Source organism: Nesoenas mayeri (assembly GCF_963082525.1).
Source record: "Nesoenas mayeri genome assembly, chromosome: 1".
Classification (NCBI taxonomy): Eukaryota; Metazoa; Chordata; class Aves; order Columbiformes; family Columbidae; genus Nesoenas; species Nesoenas mayeri.
The window spans coordinates 40,838,783-40,859,965 of record NC_137541.1 but is presented as its reverse complement, the minus strand read 5'-3'; the positions used below and the strand labels follow the sequence as shown (position 1 = coordinate 40,859,965).

Here is a 21,183-nt window from a genome sequence, read left to right as displayed (position 1 = left end):
GGAGTGCTGCCTCCCCGGTAGCGCCGGCTGCCCATCCCCGCTCCGACACGGGGCTCCGGCAGGAGTCGGGGAGAACAGCGCGGAGAGCCGGCGGTGCGGGCAGAGCCCCCCGGGTGAGGGCAAAGCCGTTCAAGCAAAGGTCTGGCGGGGCAGCCCTGGGGCCGCACTGCCCGCCCCGCTCATCCGCCACCCGGGCTGCACCGGATTCCCTCCCTCCCGGCTCCCCCTCCGGCACAGGGGTCAGCGCCGCAGCGGCCACCCCAGCCCGCGCCTCCGGAGCGGCTCCCGCTGCTCCCCGCTCCCCTCCTGCCCCGCCACGGCCGGGCAGCCCCCACCAGCCCCGCTCAAAGCCCGCGGGGAGAGGAGGGCGCCCGGCTGCCCCGACCCTGTCCCGCAGGCTGCCCCGCCGCCGGCGCGGCCGGGACCCCTCACCTGCGGGCCGGTGCCGGTGGCGGGCTCGGGGCTCACGCCCGCCGCGCTGCCATGCCGCTGCCGCCGCCGCTTCCCCGCCCCGCCCCGCTCCGCCGTGTCACTTCCTGAGCTCCCGCCCCGCCCCGGCATCGCCACCGGCCCGCTCGGGCTCCCGCGGGTGGTGCGGGGTCGGGGAGCTGCGACCTGCCCGCACCCCACATCCCCGATGCCGGAGGGGTCCCCCTGGCTCTGCAAGGGAGGGGGCCTTGTTAATTAAAAGCCCAACGAGAAAGGGGCGCCTGTAGGGCTTGGAGGCAACAGGGGGGCTAGGACTGTAGCCATGGGGATCACCCATCAACTGCTCTTCTCAGTGGGACAAGTAGCACCTCTGCTTCCCCAGGGGTCCGGGCTGAGCCCCTCAACACCCCTGCCAGCCCAGAGGAAAGGGGCCATCCCGTAGTACCCGGCAGAGCACCCCTTCCATAGCACTTGTCACCCAGGTATGACACCATCTTCTCCAGGCAGTTCTGTATTTTGATGACTGAAGAGCATCAACCAAACCTTATCCCACACAGAAAAAGAAAAAGCAGCCATTTCAGTAACCAGGCTTTATAGGTGATTTTCAACAAACCTTTTTTCTGAAAATGAGCAACAAGTTACTTCCTTTGTCCATCCTCTCCCTGCTGCTCACTGGAATAAATAGCAGCATAGGGTGTCCCATTCCATTCTTGCCTTGTTCCTCAGCTGCATGCGCCACATCTTCTCATTCAGTCTCCAATGTGTGACAGGGACACTGCCACACTGCCCAGACATCTGCCATTGACAGCATGAGTGGAAAACAAATGGAAGGCACAGCTGAAACTCTAGCGTGCTACGGCAATTCCCGCAGTTGACACGTTGCTGACAGGAGGTTTGCATTACTAAACCAACCCTCTCACAAGCCATGGAAACGCCACCAACACATAAGAAACACCAGTGTGGGCAAACCTGAAGAAAGTCCACTCTTGACAAAACTGATGCCAAAGGCTGTTTCTGACCAGGGGGTTTTGTCTTCCATGTTCATCACTATCCTAGTCAGGTAGACACCACTGCTGCTCTTTGACCATATACAAACCCCTTCCTAATAACCAAGATTTAAAAGCTTCTTCATATGTGGAAAAGCCAGAAAGGAGAAGCAACTTCAGCAATGTAAAAAGGCCTCCTGTTCGTGTTCCCTCCTTCCTGTACAGACAGGCAAAGGCAGTGGAGAGAAACTTCATGGGGCTGGACAGTCTCCACCTGGACAACTTGTGCTCTGAGCGTCCCACCACAAAGCAGTGGTATCGCAATGGGGATGAGCATGAAGACAAGCTACTCCTCACAGATAACAAACACCTCACCCACCACATGCCCTGCACTTGGCTGATGACAGTGACCCACAATGGAGGAAGTCCCCACCCCAACAGGAAATCACTGCTGCAGCTACTTCATCACTGCCACCTGTCTGAGGCAACGCGGCGTGATGAAAACAGGAAGGCAAAAGCAGACGGTTTGAGAAAAATCTTGCATCAGGTTCCCTCTTTCTCCACAAGTAATTTGGAAGCGGCTCCTGCCTGCTGTCCATGGAGAAGAGGAGGATTCAGGTCCCAGCAGGGACCAAGCGGAACAGAATTTGGTAAATCCACTCAGCAGTTTCTGAATGCTGGCTGTACTTTGAAAGTGCTCAGGTCATCTTTGGGTTTTCACAACTTCATGGGCATAGTGGCGCTAGTTAGCATACAGACAGAGATTAAGTGATTGTGCATCCTCCAGGGAAATCAATACAGGGATCATTAACGCTTTGAAGTCACAGGCTCCCCAGCCTGCTCCCCTTTCACCAGACCATCTCTGCTGCATAGGTGAATGCAATCCCACCACAGACACATCTTTCATCCCAAATGACTCCTCATTTCCCAAACGTCTTCTCAAATTTGGGGATGATGATGTCTTTCATCCCAAAGTCAGGCAACAGCAGCAACCACTCTGTTTTCCCACTTTAGTTGCTTTTAGCTGGAAGAAGGGGAGGAGCAGCACATTAAGTATTCCTTCCTTCCACCCTCGCATCACCTCTGAGAGGCATATGCCCATCAAAAGGATACACAATGTCCTGATGTTTTACAGATGTGGTCCTCTGTCCCAGAAGGCGCTCCAACAAGGTCTGAATGGTCTCTGACTGTGCCGGCTCCAGCTGGCAATGACTGCTCTGAATCTGAGCAGTCAGAAGAAAGAATCATTTCCAGACCAACAGGAAATTGTTGGGCTTGTTCCTTTGTCCCTCCCATCCCTTCCTCATCTGCATACAGAGCGGTGAGCCCTTCAGACTTCGTTCTGGGGGGGAAATCAAGGGGCCACCCATGACAACACAGTTTAGGCAGCTACTGGTGTTGCTGACTTTCCCTTTTCACCGCACACCCCTCAAGGCAGCCAGCCAAGCTAGCAGCTGCGGGATTCCTCTCCATCTTACTATAACCTCCTCAAAGGAAGTTTATGGCTCCTCATCAAAGGCAAAAGCAATCCCCCAAGGATTCCCTTCTCATTTTCCTAGGCAGCCACCGCTCTTTTACCTGACAAAGGAAGAGGTGAAGAGCATGAGAGGTGGCCTCAGGCAGCTCTGCTAAGTTTGCTTCTGCTGCTTCCCGGAGAATCTGACTTATTTCTTTTTGAGAAATAATATTGCTGCTCTGATATCTCAGAAACTTGAACAAAGGGAAAAATAGAGGCATTAAATAGTGAAAGGCCCACAGACTCCAACAGTGACTCATCTCCTGGAAAGACCTCTTCTATGTAATAACATGCTGCAGCACCTTAACCACAGGCCCGATTTTTATATCACTTCTAATAGAACCAGTACAAATATCCATGTTGACAGTGCCCTGATTTATAACCAGACTTATTTTGGTTTAGGTCAGGAAGAAACTGAAATGAACCAGATAACCTTTAAAAAGTGAAATAAGAATAACAGAGCCAACAGACCCATCATGTATTTGGAGGGGGAAGGTTCACAATAATAACCCCTTCCTCTCATCCACTGCCATGAGGGCTTTATCTTCAGTATTTCTGCTGGGTAGGACCACATTCCCTCTCTTGCTTGCAGACCCCAGGTGCAGCAGGGCTTAGATTGTGGTAACTCCCTGCCCTGAAAAGTCAGGTCTGTAAGGTCAAAGATGGGTAGATGAGCTGTGAGGCCAAGTAGAGCTCTGCTCTCTGGAGAGCCGCAGCACGCTCCCTGACTGGCAACAGCAGTTGCATGTTCTCTGTAGGTTTCCCCTCTCCTCCCCAGGGGTCTGAGACGATAAAAATACATGCTACAAACACCAGAAGAACAGGACGTGCTCACCAACAGCAGTCAGTCTCTGCAGGGTGCAGAAGGGAAGTTCACATGAAAGTATCGTTATTATAGGGCACAAATATAGTGACAGACAAAGCCACAGCAGTATTTGAGATTTTGTGTGGAGTGGGGTTAAGTTCCAATAACTGACCCACACGCACTGTACCAACATAATGGGAAAAAGTAGAGAACGCCTGCCCTTCCCCTGCTCACCAAAGTCATCAGCCTGAGAACTTCTGGCTGCAGAAAGGACTTCTGGCCCCCATTGAGTAGTGTGAAGAGCAGGAATCGGTGCCAGGGCTGTGAAGCAACATGTAGAGCTGGAAGAGAAGGAGAGGCCAGTCAAAGACAGCTTTAGAATCAGCCAAGTGGCAAGCTGGACGCGGATAAGGAGAGTTTTCAATATTGACCCCAAGTTTTCTCTTCTAGACCCCATGCTGTGGAACACTAAAGGGATATTTTGCTCTGTTCTTACTTGCTTTTTAATCTGTCACTCTTTGGGCAACAGTTCAGTCATAAGGACAAAAGCTTCATAGATTTTTAAAGCAGAAAATACATTTTGTCCATCTTTGTGCTGGTACAGGAAGAGAAACCTTCTCCTGGGGTGCATGCCATAACATAGTAAGGGGATATCTTTAGTCCAGTGTTTTAAAAATAATACCCTCTGGTTTCAATATGAGGACAACTTTCCTGACCATGGGTTTTATTTAGCTGCAGAATACTCTTTGGGGAATGAAGGAAGACCTATAACGTAAGCTGCACAAACCGAGCCTGGATCTGCATCAGAGAGCGTAGTACAGGGACCAGCCAGGCTGATGGCAGCAAGGCAAACCATCAGCTGAGAAAATAAGTTCTTAATAAGGAGCATATATGATAAACAGACATAAGGGTCAAGGTCACCATCTGTTCTCTCACTGAATGCTAAAGTTCTGTGTTATTATCCTGTATTTATTGCAGGTTAGGATGTATTTATTGCATGGGAGGGACAATTACAACAGGTCAGCTGATATAGCTTGTTGCACCGTGGCAACTCACCAGAGTTTCAGAAAGGTCCCTTTTTCACTGGCAGTCAAGTAACCTCCTTATTGCCACTACAAGAATCTTTCTTATGGGAAAACCACACTAGAAAACCATGTAAAATGTTTGGGGGCAATCTTTTAGCTGGTGGAAATAAGACACCATCAACACCATGCACTGAGCCTGCTATGCACATCTAGAAAAATCTCCAGACCAAGAGAGTGTTTTAGAAAGCCTCAAATGAGGCAACTCCTAGAGGCAGAGTCCAGGCCACACTCTTTCCAGTGTTCTCATATCTTTTAGTTAAACATAGTTATGACCCCTATTCTGCCTGGAATAAGGAGACTCCTGCTATCGTTGTCGTGAACTTCTGCAGCACTGCAAGAATTTAGGCAGCCAAAGTGGCAGGTGCAGTGGCTGCTGAAGCAGCATTTCAGTAGCTTAATCCCAAATCAGTGGAACCTTCCCATAACATGGAACCTTTTTTTTTTTTTTAAACCCAGCCTTTTAATAGCCTCCCTTCAGCTACTGGTTGTCATTCCTCTGCTGTATCACATTTTAAATCAACCACTTCCTCTCTCTCACCTATGTCCCTTTTGTCTGGTGCTCATTCAGTCCATCCCCCTTCCCTCCCATTGTTTCAGTGACTGAATTGAACAGCTCGGGGTATAGAGCACTTGCTCTCTGGTTTAAGATCAGAGCCAGCATCTGGGCTTTGTGGCAGGAGGCTGACAATAAGCAGAAGGGCCTACTTTTCCCCCTGACTGTACAACGCTGTCATGTTTTATTGCTAAAACGGTACACATTAGGTCGGACATGGATTCTGGAAACCAAGGTCTTCATTCACCCCTGGAAATCTAGAATTTCCAATTTCCAATCCCCAAGGCTGCCCAATGCCCTGTTCCCCCTTCCCTGCCCTCATAGCCAAACTGTGACTAACACTGTGTGGAAGACCCGTCATAGTGAGATCCTCCCCCCCCGTATTTGTGGTCTAAAGGTTTGCTACCATTGGCCTGGAAGTGAAAGGCTATTCCTATACTCCCTCCATTCCTAAACCTTTCACTCTTACCATATGGAGAGGCGGGGAATTAGCTTTTTCCTTCTGGAAAGCATCTTGGTGTCCAGAGCCAACTGAGGACTCATGCCTGCAGGGGAGCCAGGCACTGTGATTTCATCCCACAAAGCACATGATTAACTTTAGGCATACAAATAATTTTTTCTTATTGGGCATAAACTCATTAAGCATATGCTCCAGGGTGCTACTGGATGGAGATCAAAGAGCTTAAAATCACTGCAGGAGTGACACCCAGGTGAAGAAAGAGCAGGAAGTCTTTACCAACATCCTGGTTCTTCACATACAGGTATTCCACTAAGGTTTCCAGGCAGGCAACCACAGCTTGAGAAAGCAGCAAGTCTTTCTGAAATACCAAGAGAGGGGAAAAAGAAGAAGAAAAAAAAAAACAGTCAACAACTATTGCAAGAGGAAAATTCATAAAGTGGCAGGATCTGAAAAGCATGAAGCACAGGAAAATAACACCCTTCATCTCCTTCACAGGATGCAACGTGCTGCAAATTACGTGTCACATCAAGGAGCCAGACAAAGGCACAACTACTTATTCTAAGTAGAAAAAAATAAATTAAGTAACAGCCTCCAAAGAATAAAGATGAGAGCCCAACATCACTCAAGAGAGTTAAATGTAAACTGATGTACTATCCCCTGGAGCCAAACATCACTTGAGCAAGCTAAATATACACTGACATACTACCCCCAAAGCCAGGGGTGTGGGGAAGGGACTGGGATCTGTTACACTTTTCCCACCTCTGTCACTGTGGGTGTGGCGTCCCTGCAGAGTAGGAGATGGGAAAACAGCGAACATCATGCATACACAGAATTTCAGCTATCCAGCTCAGCAGCAGGGAGTACTGCATAGCTTGATTTACCTTCTTTCTCACTGCGCCATGCTGCAGCAAGAGCATTTTCCCTCCTCCTCATAACATGTCTGTACAGGGAGGAAAACGCAGGCAGAAGAACAAAAATAAAGGCAGCCTCTTAGGTTCTGCAACAGGGTGGTTTCTCCTCAGGTTAGTGTACCTGCCTGAAGCCCAACAACACTAGTATTGTTCCAAAAGTTGTATTTTATATACCTGCAACTGGACATGCACCAAAAGGTTCTGCAGGCTGACAACAAGTGAGAAGACCTGCCACATGGCAAGGGGGTGCAAGGCAGCATCCTGCAGCGATGGTGGCTGTGGTTGTGTAACACCCTGGGCTGCGTTTTGGCCAATGATCACCAGCAGAGAAGAGGAGAAGTTCTGTCGCAGGGCAGCTCTCAGGAACTGCATGATGCTCACTAGACAGGGAGCCACTTATTAGTGCATGTCAGTATTTTCTTCTTCCCTGCCCTGTCTGTTGGTGCCCATGCAGAGGGTGAGGAGAGAAAATTTGGGCTTGAGGGCCCACCGGAGTTGGCCAGCAGCTGCTGAGAGCTGCAGGCAGGAATGGCAATATGAATTCCCTTGTTCATCTCCTCTCCATGAGACACTATCCCAGTTCATGCTCAGTGCCAGATGTCACTATAAACCTCCAAGGAAGATTTGTCCAAACACAGCAGAACTCCAGACTATTCCCTCCAACCCTTTTTCTCATCAGCAGGTACATACTCCCAAAGCCAAATGGACCAAAGCTTCCAGATTCCCACCAGCACCTCCCACCCACCATCCCATCCCATCTCATCCCATCCCATCCCATCCCATCCCATCCCATCCCATCGTCACCAGTTCTCCCTTGTTGTCTGTAGCATGATACTAACAGCTGCTTCCAGTCAAATCCCTGTAACTGATGCAAAATACCTAACAGCAGGACCGGCTTCTTCTTCCTGAAGATGACTGCATTCAGGACTTCTGTTAGGTCTAGAGAGAGTGTCTGGTGAACCTATAGGAGAATGAAACAGAAGAGAAAAAACAATACTGGTTTGGACCAGGTAAAAAGCTCCCTTACATACTTGCAGTCCTTCGACACTATCCCATGATGGCCATTAAAAAACAAACAAACTGCAACAGGGTTCCAGGAGTCTGACCCAGAAGAGACAGTCACACCATTCAGCCCTCAAGTTTCACTCACCACCAGATGCCAGCCCTGCAGAGCTTCCAAACCACAGTGGGAGTCGTCTGCCCATCTTACTCTCCCTACTCCCTGCAGGCCCTCTGGCACGTGGCTGTCAGGCTGCTGAGCGCGTGGGGCAGCAGGAACAGCCATCACCAAACATAGCTGTACCTCGGCCACACAGCCAGCCAGCACAACACAGGAGCCAGGCAGCCAAAAGCCAGCAGTGACAACAAGAATGTGGCCATGCCTGCTTGAGCTGGGAAGCCTGCAGAGAGCCCAGGGCTAGGAACTATGGTGTTGGTGAAGGTGGCAGAGGAGGTGAGGGACTTGGGAACTAGAGGAAAAGGGAAAGGTGGGCTTGAGAGGGCAGTGTGCCCTGTTTCCCTCACAGAGCAGCCATCCAGCAGTGATGGCATAAAGCCTCACAGAGCCCCAGGATGGTTCAAGCTCTTCAGTAAGGCAGAGAGTTGGGATGGGAGAATGGGCATAAGGACCACAAGGCTGATTCCTTCAAATCATCTTCAGAAGAGAGAAATGTCCAATAGGAGAGCTAGGAGTACCTCCTGCAACAGGGTGGCCATGGTTACTTGCCTAAGAACTGACAAGCTGAAGGCTTTAACAGCCTCCCATCCATGACCCATCCACAGGCTTCTGCTAAAGTCAGTAGCAGTAACACAGCACATAAGCTTGCTATGGCCAGACAAGTCCTCGCTATTAACATCAGCCTGAGATGAATGTGGCCATTTCTCAGAGCCATTGTTTCCCTCTAAAAAACTGCAGGCTTGGGGACACAGTCTGGCCTCAGCTCACATTCCCAGCCACAAAGGCCAAAGGGTCTCTTACAAGGGTCTCCAGGATGCTTCGTGCAGCTTCGGCCACATTGAGCAGCAGAAAGCAGTAAGATAAGTGAATCTTCCTCTTATCCCCTCTCCCTCCCCCTCAGCAGAAGATTAGAAACACTGAAGCTTAGAAATGCTGAAGATTAGAAACACTGAAGCATCCTTGAACCAATTCCATTTGCCACCTGTATCTTTAGTTTCTTTCCCCATCTCTGGTGCAAGAAGGATTCTGGGTTGCACATCAAGCCAGTAAGGTATTCATGCAGCCAAACAACAGGTTTTTAAGCCACTAAATAATTGCACTTCAAGGATCAGTATGAGTGGAGCAAGTCACTCACAGAGACGAAGCTCAACACTAGCCACTAGAATTGAATCCCTTTTGGGACTGGCACAACGCTGACTGCCCAGACACAGCCCTGACTTGGAAACTGATAAGGGAAATTGTGCTCAGCAGATAAGGGAGCAGGGACAGGCAGGTCTTGCTATGCATTCACACAGCTGACAATCCCTATGAGTCCCATGCTGTAAGACTTCAGCAGAGGCGGCACACCCATGAAGCAACAGGTGCAGAGTTAGTCTGGGGTGACCTTTTGGAAAACATCTTCCCTCAGTTTTAGAAAAACAACCCCTGCCTCTCTGTGCAGCTGCACACATGTCCTCAATGTGATTCTGTCATCTGCGAATAGGCGCACAGACTCCCAAAGCACACATTCTGCTGGGTATAACTGCAAGAGCAGAGCCCACAACTCATGATGTGCTGTTTAACTCTGTATCAAGAGAGGGAGAGAGGCCTAGGTAGATACTTCAAAAGGAAACGCCATCCTCTTGTTTTGGCATTAGAAAGTGTTTCCCTCAAAGTTGTAATTCCAACATCAGCTGACAACTCCAGCTCAGCTCTCTTGTCACACAGCAAAGCAACAAATACAATGACAGCTGCCCACATTCATATGAGCTTGCTAATATTGAACACTTTCTTGCCAATAATAGGTTTGGATTGTGACTGTTCTGCTATCGATCATTTTAGTACCAAAAAAAGCAGTTTACAACATGGGTGCTGTGTCTCCCACCCCCAGTTTTCCCTTGAGAAAGGCCTTAAAATGTGTTTTGCTCCATGCTGAAGAGGAAATTGATCTGGATCAGGAGGGCTGGGTGTGCACTTTTGCCCCCAAGATTTCTGCCCCTCCCTAACCCTCCAATTATTTGGGTCTCAGCCTTCAGCAACATACTTCCAGTTCTGCTGGAGAAGTACAGCAGGGAACAACTTGTGGAGGACAATAACAGAAGAGCAATCAAGGCAAGCAGATTCCAGGCCAAAGCAAACCACTTTCCTCTGCTAATGAATATTTTTTTTTAATTATATATATTTTTTAAGGTTTATCCCTTCCCTGGATCTGAACACTAGAATGGTTCTAACCTCAGTGTTGTAGCGATGCTGATAAAGTAAGAGGGATGCAACCAACAGCCATCCAGAGCAAAGCAAGGCATCCTCAGATGACAGATAAGCAGGTTGAGAGGGAAGGGACTGCAACCAGGTGCACTCCAAAACCTTCTGCAGGAGCTCTAGCAGGGACACGTTGGAGAGCAGCACAGCCACTGCTGCGTGGGAGAAACATAATCAGAGAGGCTGACGGGATGGCACAGGCTAAACCAGCTCGACAAGCAGAAGAGAAGTGCCGAGCACACCCCTGCTGCAGTGAGGCAGCCCCAGCTGCCAGGGCTCATCAGCGTAAGGCTGTCCAGCTGTGCTGGTATTCACCTTCCACAGCACAAGCGACTGCTTGGCCAGCTAATAAAATGACCAGCCTTCAACTAGCACAGCTGGAAGGCTGGTTAGTGCTGTTCTCTATTATTGTTTAATTTTTTTGAACTGTGACAATATCAGGAAATTTCAAACAAGGCACCAAAGCCCACTGCTGTGTTTTATGAACAGGAAAAATACAGTGGTTCCATATCTCAGCAGCCAATTCCTGAACTATCAGAAGGCAGCAAAACCAAACCAAAACCCTCAACCTAAGAAACCTCACCACAAATACAAAATGGTCTTTGTTAACAGTAATACTGCATCTGGAAGGGGAAAAATCCACCTTATCTGCTGAGATAGAATACAGTCTCTGATGGCCAAGCTACAACCTCACTGACATTAACTTAGCAATCAATACAATCTTGCCTCACCTCTCTGTTGACTACAAGGTGTTGTCTGATGAAGGCTCCAGTACAGAAAATTCAAGGATGGCTGCAGGAGGTCAGTGTCCCTTGGCCTGCATTTCCCACAGAGATTGCTAACTGGAAACAAAAGAACATGCATAACACAGCAACAAAACAGAGCACCTCAGCACAAAACCCAAGTCACTCAGTGGGGAGAGAATTTGGACAAGAGCAACACAACCTGAAGTGAAAATAAACAGACTATGGTACAGACAAATCAATAGGCATCTGCCCTAGAGTGTTTGCTTTAGACAGGACAGTACAGTGGAAGACAATAACAGGGAGGGGGGGCGGGAATACATAAGAGTGTAATAAAGGGCATATGTCACATTGGGCAGTAATGAATCCAAGAACAACAGGCTATAAGTTACTTGTTTCCACAGAGTGAGTTTGATCCTAATACTGGGTCAACCATAAGCAGCCACGTACCTGTCTTACATGGTGACCAGACCGGAGAATGGTGTGGAGAGTTGTGCTCCTCCACTCCCACTGACTCTGCTCACACTAGCATTAATACTAAAGATGCCACATTTGTTTTAAGCACCAAACACTCAGTAACAATGTTTAGCAGGAGTTTGGGAGGGAAATCCAGGGCTGCAGGGCTCAGCAAAACTGTCACAGGAGATCTTTTCAATAGCTTAAAGTCTGAGTAAGCAATTCTCAAAAACATCAAAATGCCTCCTCACACCCCTTCCATCTACGAATTGGTTTCTCATAGGCCTCATCAGAAGAGAGCATCCTGCACGCCCACCCTTGAAGAGCACAGTCAGGGGCGCCAAGCAGGGAATGAAGACGGTGGCTGGGGCAGGGGGAGAGTTGTGTTGAAAAATACAGAGCAAAAGGCAAAAGCAGGAAGAGCTTGTGACTCCTGGGAACAGCTGAGCTGTGCTCTAAAACCACAGCAGATAAAAAGGGCTGGTATAAAGAGGTCATGCTTCTTTCACATCCCCAGTTCCCTTGCCTAATGAATGTCTGAGAAACACGGCTTCTTCACAAGGGCAACACAGGCAGCCCCGAGACATGGAACATTGCAAATTGAAGGGTATAGTCCTTCGAAGTCTGCTGGAGAGATCAGTTTGTCAGAGCAGCGAAGAGATGAGAGGATGGACCAGCTGACCTTCCTTCTAGTATCTATTATTTTTTCACAGCCTGCATGAACCTCTAATCACCAAGTAAGAAGGGAGAAGGCACCAAGTAAGGATCACCAGACAAGACAGCAGGTCATGGTACAGTGAGTAACCAAACACAGCCCACTCTTCTGTGTCTCTAGGGTGGAGGTGGCAAGTCCTGCAGCTGGTTAGCACCCATTTACTCTGGGCTCACACTCCAGGGAGAGCCCAGGTTTGTCAGGCTGCTGGTCCCTGATGGCTGGTTCACAGGACATCCCTGCGGCCTGAACCCCACAGGAGTGTGTTATCAAGCGTGGATGGGAACGGGTGTTCAAGGAAGTACATATGGAATACAGACATGTGCCAAGTCAACAACAGTGACAGACCCTGGAATCACGTCATGGCCAGGAGAATACTTTGGCCACGTTGCGAGGTTTCAGACAACAAATGTATTGTTAAAGCAACAGGCAGAGAACCTGAGTTTTGTTGACGGAGCTGGTAGCCAGGGCTCTTTACAACGCTCTGGCTATGAAAGTATCTCAAAGCAACCGTAACTGTAAGGCAAGGTACACCTCTCAAGGAACAAAGAGCCATCCTCTAATCATCTTACGGAACAATTAACACAGATCAAAGCCACCTGGGAGAAAATGGATGCACAGACTCACCCTGGTGAAGCAGCTTGAAGTCTGTGCTGTCCAGCTCCCTCACACCCTTGCTCCGCAGCTGCACCAGGAAAAGGAGGCTCAGCAAAAGAGGCAGGTTCCTGTTAGCTAAGAAGGGCGCAAACAGCTTAGCTTGCCAGTGAACTCTAAACTGTTGTAACTTAAAGAGTGCCAAGAATTGTTAATTTTCTGGCTCAGGAATGGGGATGGGTTAGAGGAGGAAGTATTTCCCCTTTACACACAGACACACACAACATGTTCCCAACTTCATTCTCATCTCTACAGTCCCCTCTGGATCAGGCCCCCTTTCTGCCACTGTGGGTTGGCCTGAGTTACAAGCTGGATCCTGCCAACACCATTCTAGGAACAACTAGAAAAGAGCAAGAAAAATGAGTCTAGGGCCTTAGCACCCTTAGCAAACCATGTAAGGGGCACGGTCACTGCATATTCAAACTTACACCAGCCCTTTGCAGGCTAATCTCTTCCCATCTGCTTGACCATCCCTGGCAGCCACACTTTGCCAGCAGCCCAGCACCTCAGAGCACTCAGCTGCACAGCATTTGTTCTCCATGCATCTTGTGAAGCTGGAAAATGCTGTCCATCCTGCTCCACAGGGCAGAGCAGAGACTGGAGAGGTGAGAGCCCCACACGAGGAGAACAGAGCTGCTCAGACCACCAAATCCCCACGGCAACCACCTCCTTAGTGTGTTCACTCTTCTGCAGTGCTGTAAGCAGGTAAAGATTTGCACTGTATACAGCCACACCTACAGCAAGCAACTATCGCCTCCAGAAAATGTCTTCACAAAGGCACAGGAGTTTTCACTTTGGAGAAGGAAATATTTACGGGTGTCTTTAATGCTACCATATTCTTGATGAAGCCCCACTGTTGGGCCCTCTTGTTGTCTATGAGCAGGCTACTGTTTGAAAAGGGATGTAGATCCCCTGGACTTATCTGCCCCAGACCTCACAGAGAGCAGCCTGTGTGCTGGGAGACAAGCAATTCATGTCTCTGGAGCACATCTGCTGCTTGACTTTCTGGGGTTGCCGGTAACTCAGCTAATGAGTTCAAGATGCAGCATGAGGAGGAGCTGGGGATATTGGACACAGCGGAAGGGTTCTAACCTTGCAAAAGCCCCCCTAGCCCAGCATCCTGTCTCCAACACCAGTGGTTTGGAGGAACAGGTCTGGCTCCCACAATGGGAAAAGCTCCTCACAGCCCCTGGCACCCCCAGATCAGGGAAAGAGAGACACCACAACTCCAAATGTGCATAGTTCTCCAAAAAAGATCTGATCTGACAGATGTCAACATTCCCTTCTTTATCCATAAGCTTGTAGCCTCATGCTCTACCATGCTTCTGCCTTCAAGCCACCATCTTCTCCAGCCTACTGATTTTGCTGGAGGTCGGGCAAAAAAACTTTCCCACTTGATGCTTCCATCCCAACCGCTGCACAGTACGACACTCCAGAGTACACTGTAACAACACTGTTACAGGTGTTGGTGGCCCCTTCAGGAACCAGCAAAAGCTGCTCTGGGCACCTATCCCAGGGGAGCCAAGGACATCCTAGTACTACTCCCTTTTTCAGTGCACAATGGGACAACAGCCCCAACTCCACAGCTAGGGCTAGTATGGAAAACAGAGGGATTCCTCCCAGTCACAACCCTGCTAAACCTGAGATTTAATGGAATTATGAGATCTGGTGAAAACACAGTTCTTGTCTGGACATCAATATCATGAATGATTCAAATAATCTCTGCTCCCGGTCCCTGTGTCCTGGGAAGCAAGTGTACTCAGGCACACCAAGCTGTTTTGCACAGAGAAAAGGCAAAAAGGAGGATGTCTTTCAGCCACCAGTTGAGCTCCTGTTCAAGCTGGGAGATTTACCAGCACAGCTCTCCACTTTGAACACTTATAACAATGTAAGAAAATCTAGCCTTGGTTTAACAATCACAGTTTGAAGCCAGAACAACCTAAATCAGAAAAAGACTATCTCACTTCAAAACAAAAATCTCTGTGGAAGAAAACTAAATCAGCACAGTTCTGTCCATAAATTTCCTCATGCGGGTAAGTACTGAAGTCACATCAGCAGTTCAAAACCACTTTATTCCACACTGCAACCTTTCAGCCATCTACCCTGCTAGTTGATCTTACAGCAAGACCAATTCACAGAGGAGAGTCACCTTGTAAAGAAGCTGAACTGCTCTCGACCAGCAGCTGCTGCAGAATCTGCAGAAACTGACTCCGGAGGAGGTCACAGACAAGAACATCCTCATTTCTTTCCAGGAAGATCCTTAGAGTCATCAACACCTTCCAAGCCACCTCCACAGAGCTTGAGCACACCAGGTCCTGCGAGGGAAGAAACACACACATTACCTTTCTGCCCTGATTAGGCAGAAGTCACTGCTGTTTAATACCATTATGTTAATCTGGTGCCTTGGGAAACAGTCTAATAACGCATCGTTCATATTAAGTATGTCCTGATTAAATAGAGAACTGAATAAAGCAGACGGACTCTCATCTGATAAGAATCTCTGAATAATATCCTGTTTAAAGAATGCATTTGTCAATATAACTCCCATCCAGCACACAAGTGTAGGGGTAACATTAATACATTTAAGGTTCGGGTCTTAGACAAGTGAGATCCTAAAGTCAGGGCCCTGTTTCCAATAGTACAGAGCTGCCAGCATTTCCACTCTCCTTGTTTTGAAAAATCAGGTTGTATATTAAAGACACTTACCTAAAATGAAGCTTATGAGTCAGGCCATGGTTACTAATTTTCAAAAGGCTGGCAGCCTTATATCTATCTGCAGTAGCAATATAACAGTTAAACTGCATGAAAGGAACATAAACCAGACAAGCAATCACTCAGTCACGGAAAATGGCAGAGTCGTGTACAGAGCATTCAGCCCACGAGCCTGCTTTTTGGCTACAGAGCCTTGTCTGGAGTCTCTGAGTTCAGTTCCACAGCCAGTAGCCTTAATATGGGCATACTTTTGTTGTTAATGTGTTCGACGTGAAATTGACCTGCACAGTATGTACAGATGCAGTTCCATAAAGCTGAGGCAGAAAATGCCTGGTAGCACTGACATAATATGATTGTCTCAACATGTGTGATATCAGCACTCCCTTTCCTTTCCTCCCCCAGCAGTCCTGGCTACTGCATTGCAAATGGCACAGCTGAAAGAGGTAAACAGAAAACAGGTCTCAGCAACCAAGCCTGCCAGGACAGTCCATGGCCTTTTCCAGCTGCCTTCCACTATCACACAGTGATCATGCGTCCAGACGGGGATGATGGAAAGGGCTGTGGGATCCCATACTCAAAGAAGGAAGTAAGAACAGGTTGCCTGCCAGAATTCTCTAGTTCTGAGCCTGATCCCTGCCCATATTTGAGAGTTTCAGGAATAAGGGGCAGAGAGCTGTCTGCACAATCAGCTCCATTGACATAGATCTGCTCCATGTGACATTCAGGAATGTAATCTAACATCAGTCAATCTCCATTCTCCGAGAGAGTGGCTCAGATCTGGAGCATGGAGAAGACAAGTGGGACAGTGCATGATCTTGATCACATTAATCCCCAGAGGAACACACGCAGCTCAATATGGCAGTAACCAAGGGCCACAGCCTTCCTGGTCCCAGTAAATGCATCACTGGGTTAACATCTTACTTCCTACTCAGGACCTCAAGGTCTCAGATGCAGTCACTAACCATCTGTCCTACCTAATCTGGATGATTATTAAAAGCACATAAACAAATAAATCATCCTTGGAAGGACATTCACTTTTGTTTCACTGTACCATACAGAGGCCTTTCCATTTCACTAGTGCATTCCTAGGCTGAGGTTATTCACCTCATAAGTTTTGTTTACATCTGACAGTATATTTAGCCCAGAATATTGCACTGGTTTATTAGCCCATCTAAATTCAGATTGATTATGTTCTTCCTCAACTGAAAGGTGAATTGTCAAAGCCCGTGATTTATTACAGCTCACTTTAAGCACTGGGACAGAGCTAAATTAATTTATTTCTGCAAGAGCACATGGCAACACAGAAAAGAGAAAGCAGGAATGCTGTACCATTCAGGGAAGGAGCCACTGTTTCTCTTTTGTTTATTGATAGACCTGTGATGTATACATCTGCTTAGGTTTATGGAGTGATAGGTTCCAGAACTACTGCCAAGAGTAGAAAAGTCTCATGGGACACTTCTTCGTAATTTGCACTGGTATGTCACCTCATCGACCCGTTTTACTGACGCTCTGCAATAGTATCAAATGCCTGGATGTTTTACCTACTCTGCAATATCACCCCAACTGTGAAAGAACTGCCCTGTGTGAGAGAACTGCCCTCTTGTCAGTTGTTTCAGTAATCTGAGATATCAAAATTTACTTCACAGCCTCTTATATAAGAGCAGTCTGTAATGCCTGATGAGTGCCCACTCAGAATTAAACCTTGCTTCTTCACTGTGCGCTGACATGGGTTTCTGTTCTCAATGACACATTGTCTCAGCTCCCCTAACAAGCTGGTGAAGGAACATCATAGCCCTTAGCTTTTGCCCTTCAAGGCAAATCTCTCAGGTCCTAGTCTGCAAATGTTAGCAACGTTACAAATGTGACTACGTGACTGGCTGAACAGTCACAGGACAAGTGGCCACTGATGGGGAGGGGTGACAGGGCGGGCAGGAGAGGTGGAAGTGAGAGAAGGCCTCCGAGCAGCCATCAGGACCTGGATTCTGTCATGATTACATGGGTTAACAAAGCTCATTATGCCAGCTAAAGGCAAACACACTAGTCCTGCTACTTCAAGGCCCCTTTCTCCCCTGTGCTGATTAATTTTCCCTTTGCCAAGATTTTTATTTTATCTTTTAAGAGCAATAAAACATGCTATTTGCAGTCCTGAAAACTCAAAAAGTATTGCAAAAATCTGACAAGACTCTCCAGCTAGAAACAAAAAAAATTAAAACCCCAAGCAAAAAGAATGCCACACCATCAAGACCTGTTCTCTGCCGACTGCTTTTTCAAAATTCTTTGTTCCTCATACCATTCTCATCTGTGAGTAGTATAGTATTGCTCTCAAATTAACAAAACAGCTTCTTGAAAGGCTGCCATAGAAGATTCTAGAGTACCCACCCGTCTATCTGGATAGAGAAAGGAATGTGGGTTTTAAGGGCAGGCATCAGCAGTACCCTTCAGATCCTTTCCTAGCCATCTCTCAAAAGATCCCTCTCTGTCACAGTGGATGGATCACAGAGAAGAGCTAACACATGTTCACAGTCCCATTTTCCATATCAGGCTTCCCTGAGAGGTGGAAGTTTGTGTATACACACATGGGCCCTTCTAGCAGAATCCTTGACCTCATAACAGCACCAAGTGCTTTAAGAACCAAAAAGCCCCCTAAAATCAGGGCCACGATAGCTGTCCCTGTGAAAGTCACATACCAGTAAAATAAGTAAAATGCTGGAATTGCTCTTCAGAAGGGGAAGTAATGGGTTAACACTGTTCAGTTGATCAGACAGGCCAAAACCAGCTTCTTGAGTCTCAGTTTGCTTGCAGTCTCCCCAGGTAAACCAGAGCCGGAGGACTTGGCGTCCAAATCTCCCCATAAGTTCAGGGTAGCGCAGGAAGAATTTCAGCAGGAGAGGACAGTGGACGTAGACCAAGCTCAGATCTGGAAGATTATCCAGGATCCTCCTTATGGTACACAACGACCTCTGATAAGTGTGTAGGAGGGAAAGGGGGAGAGAGAACAAAATAATCACTAGATAATGAATATCCAAAAGCTGAAGTGATGAGAGTTTACTGTGAGAAACAGTCACACTGCCTTTTAAGTAGACAATCAAATATATCAGTTAAACATCATTTTGTGAAGCCCATTTGCATCACAAAGACTAAAAAAACATGTAGGCTTTATACAGTGCTCAAAGAGCTGTGCAGCAGCAGCAAAGAGCCATATGGGAACATTAGAAAGCCTGCTGCAGGGGCTGTGGATGTGTTCAGGGGATTGAAGCTACGAAATATATTCTATTTCATATGTGAATTCACAGCCTAACCAACGCATTTACACTTCCCACACATACGCAAGTTTATTCCGTCAAATCTGTACTCCCTAGTGGATTTTCACAGTTAACTTTCCAGAGTGTGGATGCACTGTACACTCTTTACTCATTCACCGCTCACCACTTATGCCAAAATACTTTCTGCAAGAGGGCTGATGGGAGTAGGGAGAAACCTTAGTTTTAACAAGAGGTAGGAATTAAATCTTCTTTTACCAAGTCCATGGCTCTGCCTTTGTCCTGACAGACAGCGAGGAGGTAAAGCGCAGCTCTGAGTATGTATGGAGCAGGACAGTCTCCACGGTCCTGTGCTGATAGGAGGAAATTTCTTATGGCTAAAAATAATTCTGCTTCTGGGACAAACCTGCATCCAAGGAGATCGGAGTGGAAACAATAACATAAGACATGCCTTACCCACCAATACATGGTATGTAATGGCCACAGAACCACTTGCCTTGTATACTCTTGGCTCACCTGTCCCCATGGGTGTAGGCAAAGTACAAGAGGAGTATGAAGCAGTGCTGGTGGCTGGTGAGAGACTGATCCAAAGGGAAAGGCTCAGAGGCTTCAGCCAGGAGGAGAAGGCTTTCAGCAACAGTGTAGTTTAATTGAGGCAGACCCTTTTGCAGCAGCTCAGACATCTCTTGCTCTAAAAATAAAACTAATATGAGCAGGCAGGCAGTGATGAGGAATATGTATGTCAAAGCAGAATAGAACAGGGGGACGGAAGCATCTGCCTGCCCTAACTCAAGCATATTACATTAGGGAAGCTCCTGATGTAAGAAATATCAAAGTGAACTTACTACCCCACTGTCTGCAAGGAACCAGCACACCTCTATGACTTGGCATGAACAGAGGTGTGAGACCTGCTCTAATAGAGCAGCACATCTCTATGACTTGGCATGAACAGAGGTGTGAGACCTGCTCTAATAGAGCTTTGAGGATGAAAAAACACTTCTGTTTGAGGTTCCCAGCTCTTTGCTGATGCTGCCTGGGTGACCAACCACTGCCTGTGGGAAAAGTGGCTTTTGTGATGTGGAAACTTTCATCTCGTTTATTTGGGACTTTATTATGATGGAAAGTTATAGGATAGACAGAAAGCTTTGTAGAGTATGCCAGAGGAAATAATGACTTTAATCTGCAGATATGAGTGGCTGTGGCAAGTAATATTGTTTCAATTAAGCTATGCACATTTGTGCTAATAAACGTCACCATGTAAACAAAACCACAGGCAGAAGAAACACATTCATTCAGGTAGGACTTAAACTCTTCAAAAGGCATTCTCTAAGTGTTATCTCCTCACTGGACCAGTTTAAACAAAAAGTGGAAAAAATCTCTAAATAGAGCTTATGTGTGTGTGTCCCTTCCCTCCTCCTTTCTCTACACTCCAACTGCTACCCCCCCCCCCCCTTTCTTTTTGCACCTATTGCCTACATAGGAGGTGGCAGAGCTTCAATCTAACTGAAGCAATTTGTCTCTTTCCCTGAACTTGCCCTCCTGAGCAGAAGTTCTCTCCTTCTCTGTGGCAGAGTAAAGGCTCAGACACAAGCTGCAGAGGAAGCTGGAGCAGGCCTGATTCAAGGCAGGGTTACTGTGAAGAAGAGCAGAAAGATACAGTGAAGAAGGCCAGAAACATCCTCCTCCCACTTCTAATATCACACACTCTCTGCCAGAACCTTGATTTACTGAATGATCACATACAAGCATCCTCCCTGTCACAAGAAGAGTCCAGGATCCCACCTGGGCTTCCAGGAAAATTAGTTCCCAGAGGACATTTGGCTCACAGATGTGGTGGGTGCAATAGCAGTGATGACAGTGAACATGTTCACATTCTTTGGGACAATATGAATACAGTGGGGTACTCTTACAATCATCATACCCCGTATTCACATAACACTGCAGAGAATGGGAGGTGTTTGGGGGTGGCTCCTGATACCCGACTCCACTGGCAAACACCAGTAAGGAGATTTTGGAGCAATGGTGTTTCCAGGGATGAACAATGAAGAACGTCAAAACATTAACTAAAAGGGTGAGAACAGATCTATTTCCAGATATTTTTCTCTCTCTCCAATTGCTTTCCTTGCAGAATAGGACATAACCAAACATCTTTGCACTGTAACACACCATCTCTGGTGCTCCACACTATTCAGAGCCCTAGATCACTCCCCCCCACCACAATTCACAGGCACAAACATCCTCTAACTTCCACAGTGGTAATTTGGACTAGAGGTGACATGTAGTTTGTTTACCCTTTTAATGAGATGCAGTCACAGGAAAGAGAAGGTAAAACACCTCTGCAGACACACAGAGAGTGTCTCCAAGTGCTCATCACCCTGGAAATCATAGCCTCTGCTATACAAGACCCTTTGCAATATCTGTTGTTGAAGTTTTACTCCTCCCTCCCATTTCTTACACATTATCACACCACAAGGAAAAAATATAGT

At 47.5% G+C, this 21,183-nt stretch overlaps 1 protein-coding gene across 1 annotated transcript in view; it reads right to left on the bottom strand.

Annotated features, from left to right (window-relative positions):
- MEI1 (meiotic double-stranded break formation protein 1) overlaps positions 1-21,183 on the bottom strand; it is a gene marked incomplete at its 5' end in the record, with an annotated part of 47,195 nt that overhangs the window by 7,149 nt on the left and 18,863 nt on the right. The window contains 13 exons of the mRNA XM_080352954.1: positions 2,994-3,125; positions 3,971-4,077; positions 6,111-6,192; positions 6,920-7,125; positions 7,625-7,706; positions 10,134-10,315; positions 10,892-11,002; positions 12,699-12,803; positions 14,875-15,040; positions 18,125-18,397; positions 18,956-19,103; positions 19,214-19,388; positions 20,233-20,330. Coding sequence (XP_080209080.1) covers positions 2,994-3,125; positions 3,971-4,077; positions 6,111-6,192; positions 6,920-7,125; positions 7,625-7,706; positions 10,134-10,315; positions 10,892-11,002; positions 12,699-12,803; positions 14,875-15,040; positions 18,125-18,397; positions 18,956-19,103; positions 19,214-19,388; positions 20,233-20,330 — 1,867 coding nt within the window. The remainder of the gene's footprint in view (positions 1-2,993; positions 3,126-3,970; positions 4,078-6,110; positions 6,193-6,919; positions 7,126-7,624; positions 7,707-10,133; positions 10,316-10,891; positions 11,003-12,698; positions 12,804-14,874; positions 15,041-18,124; positions 18,398-18,955; positions 19,104-19,213; positions 19,389-20,232; positions 20,331-21,183) is intronic.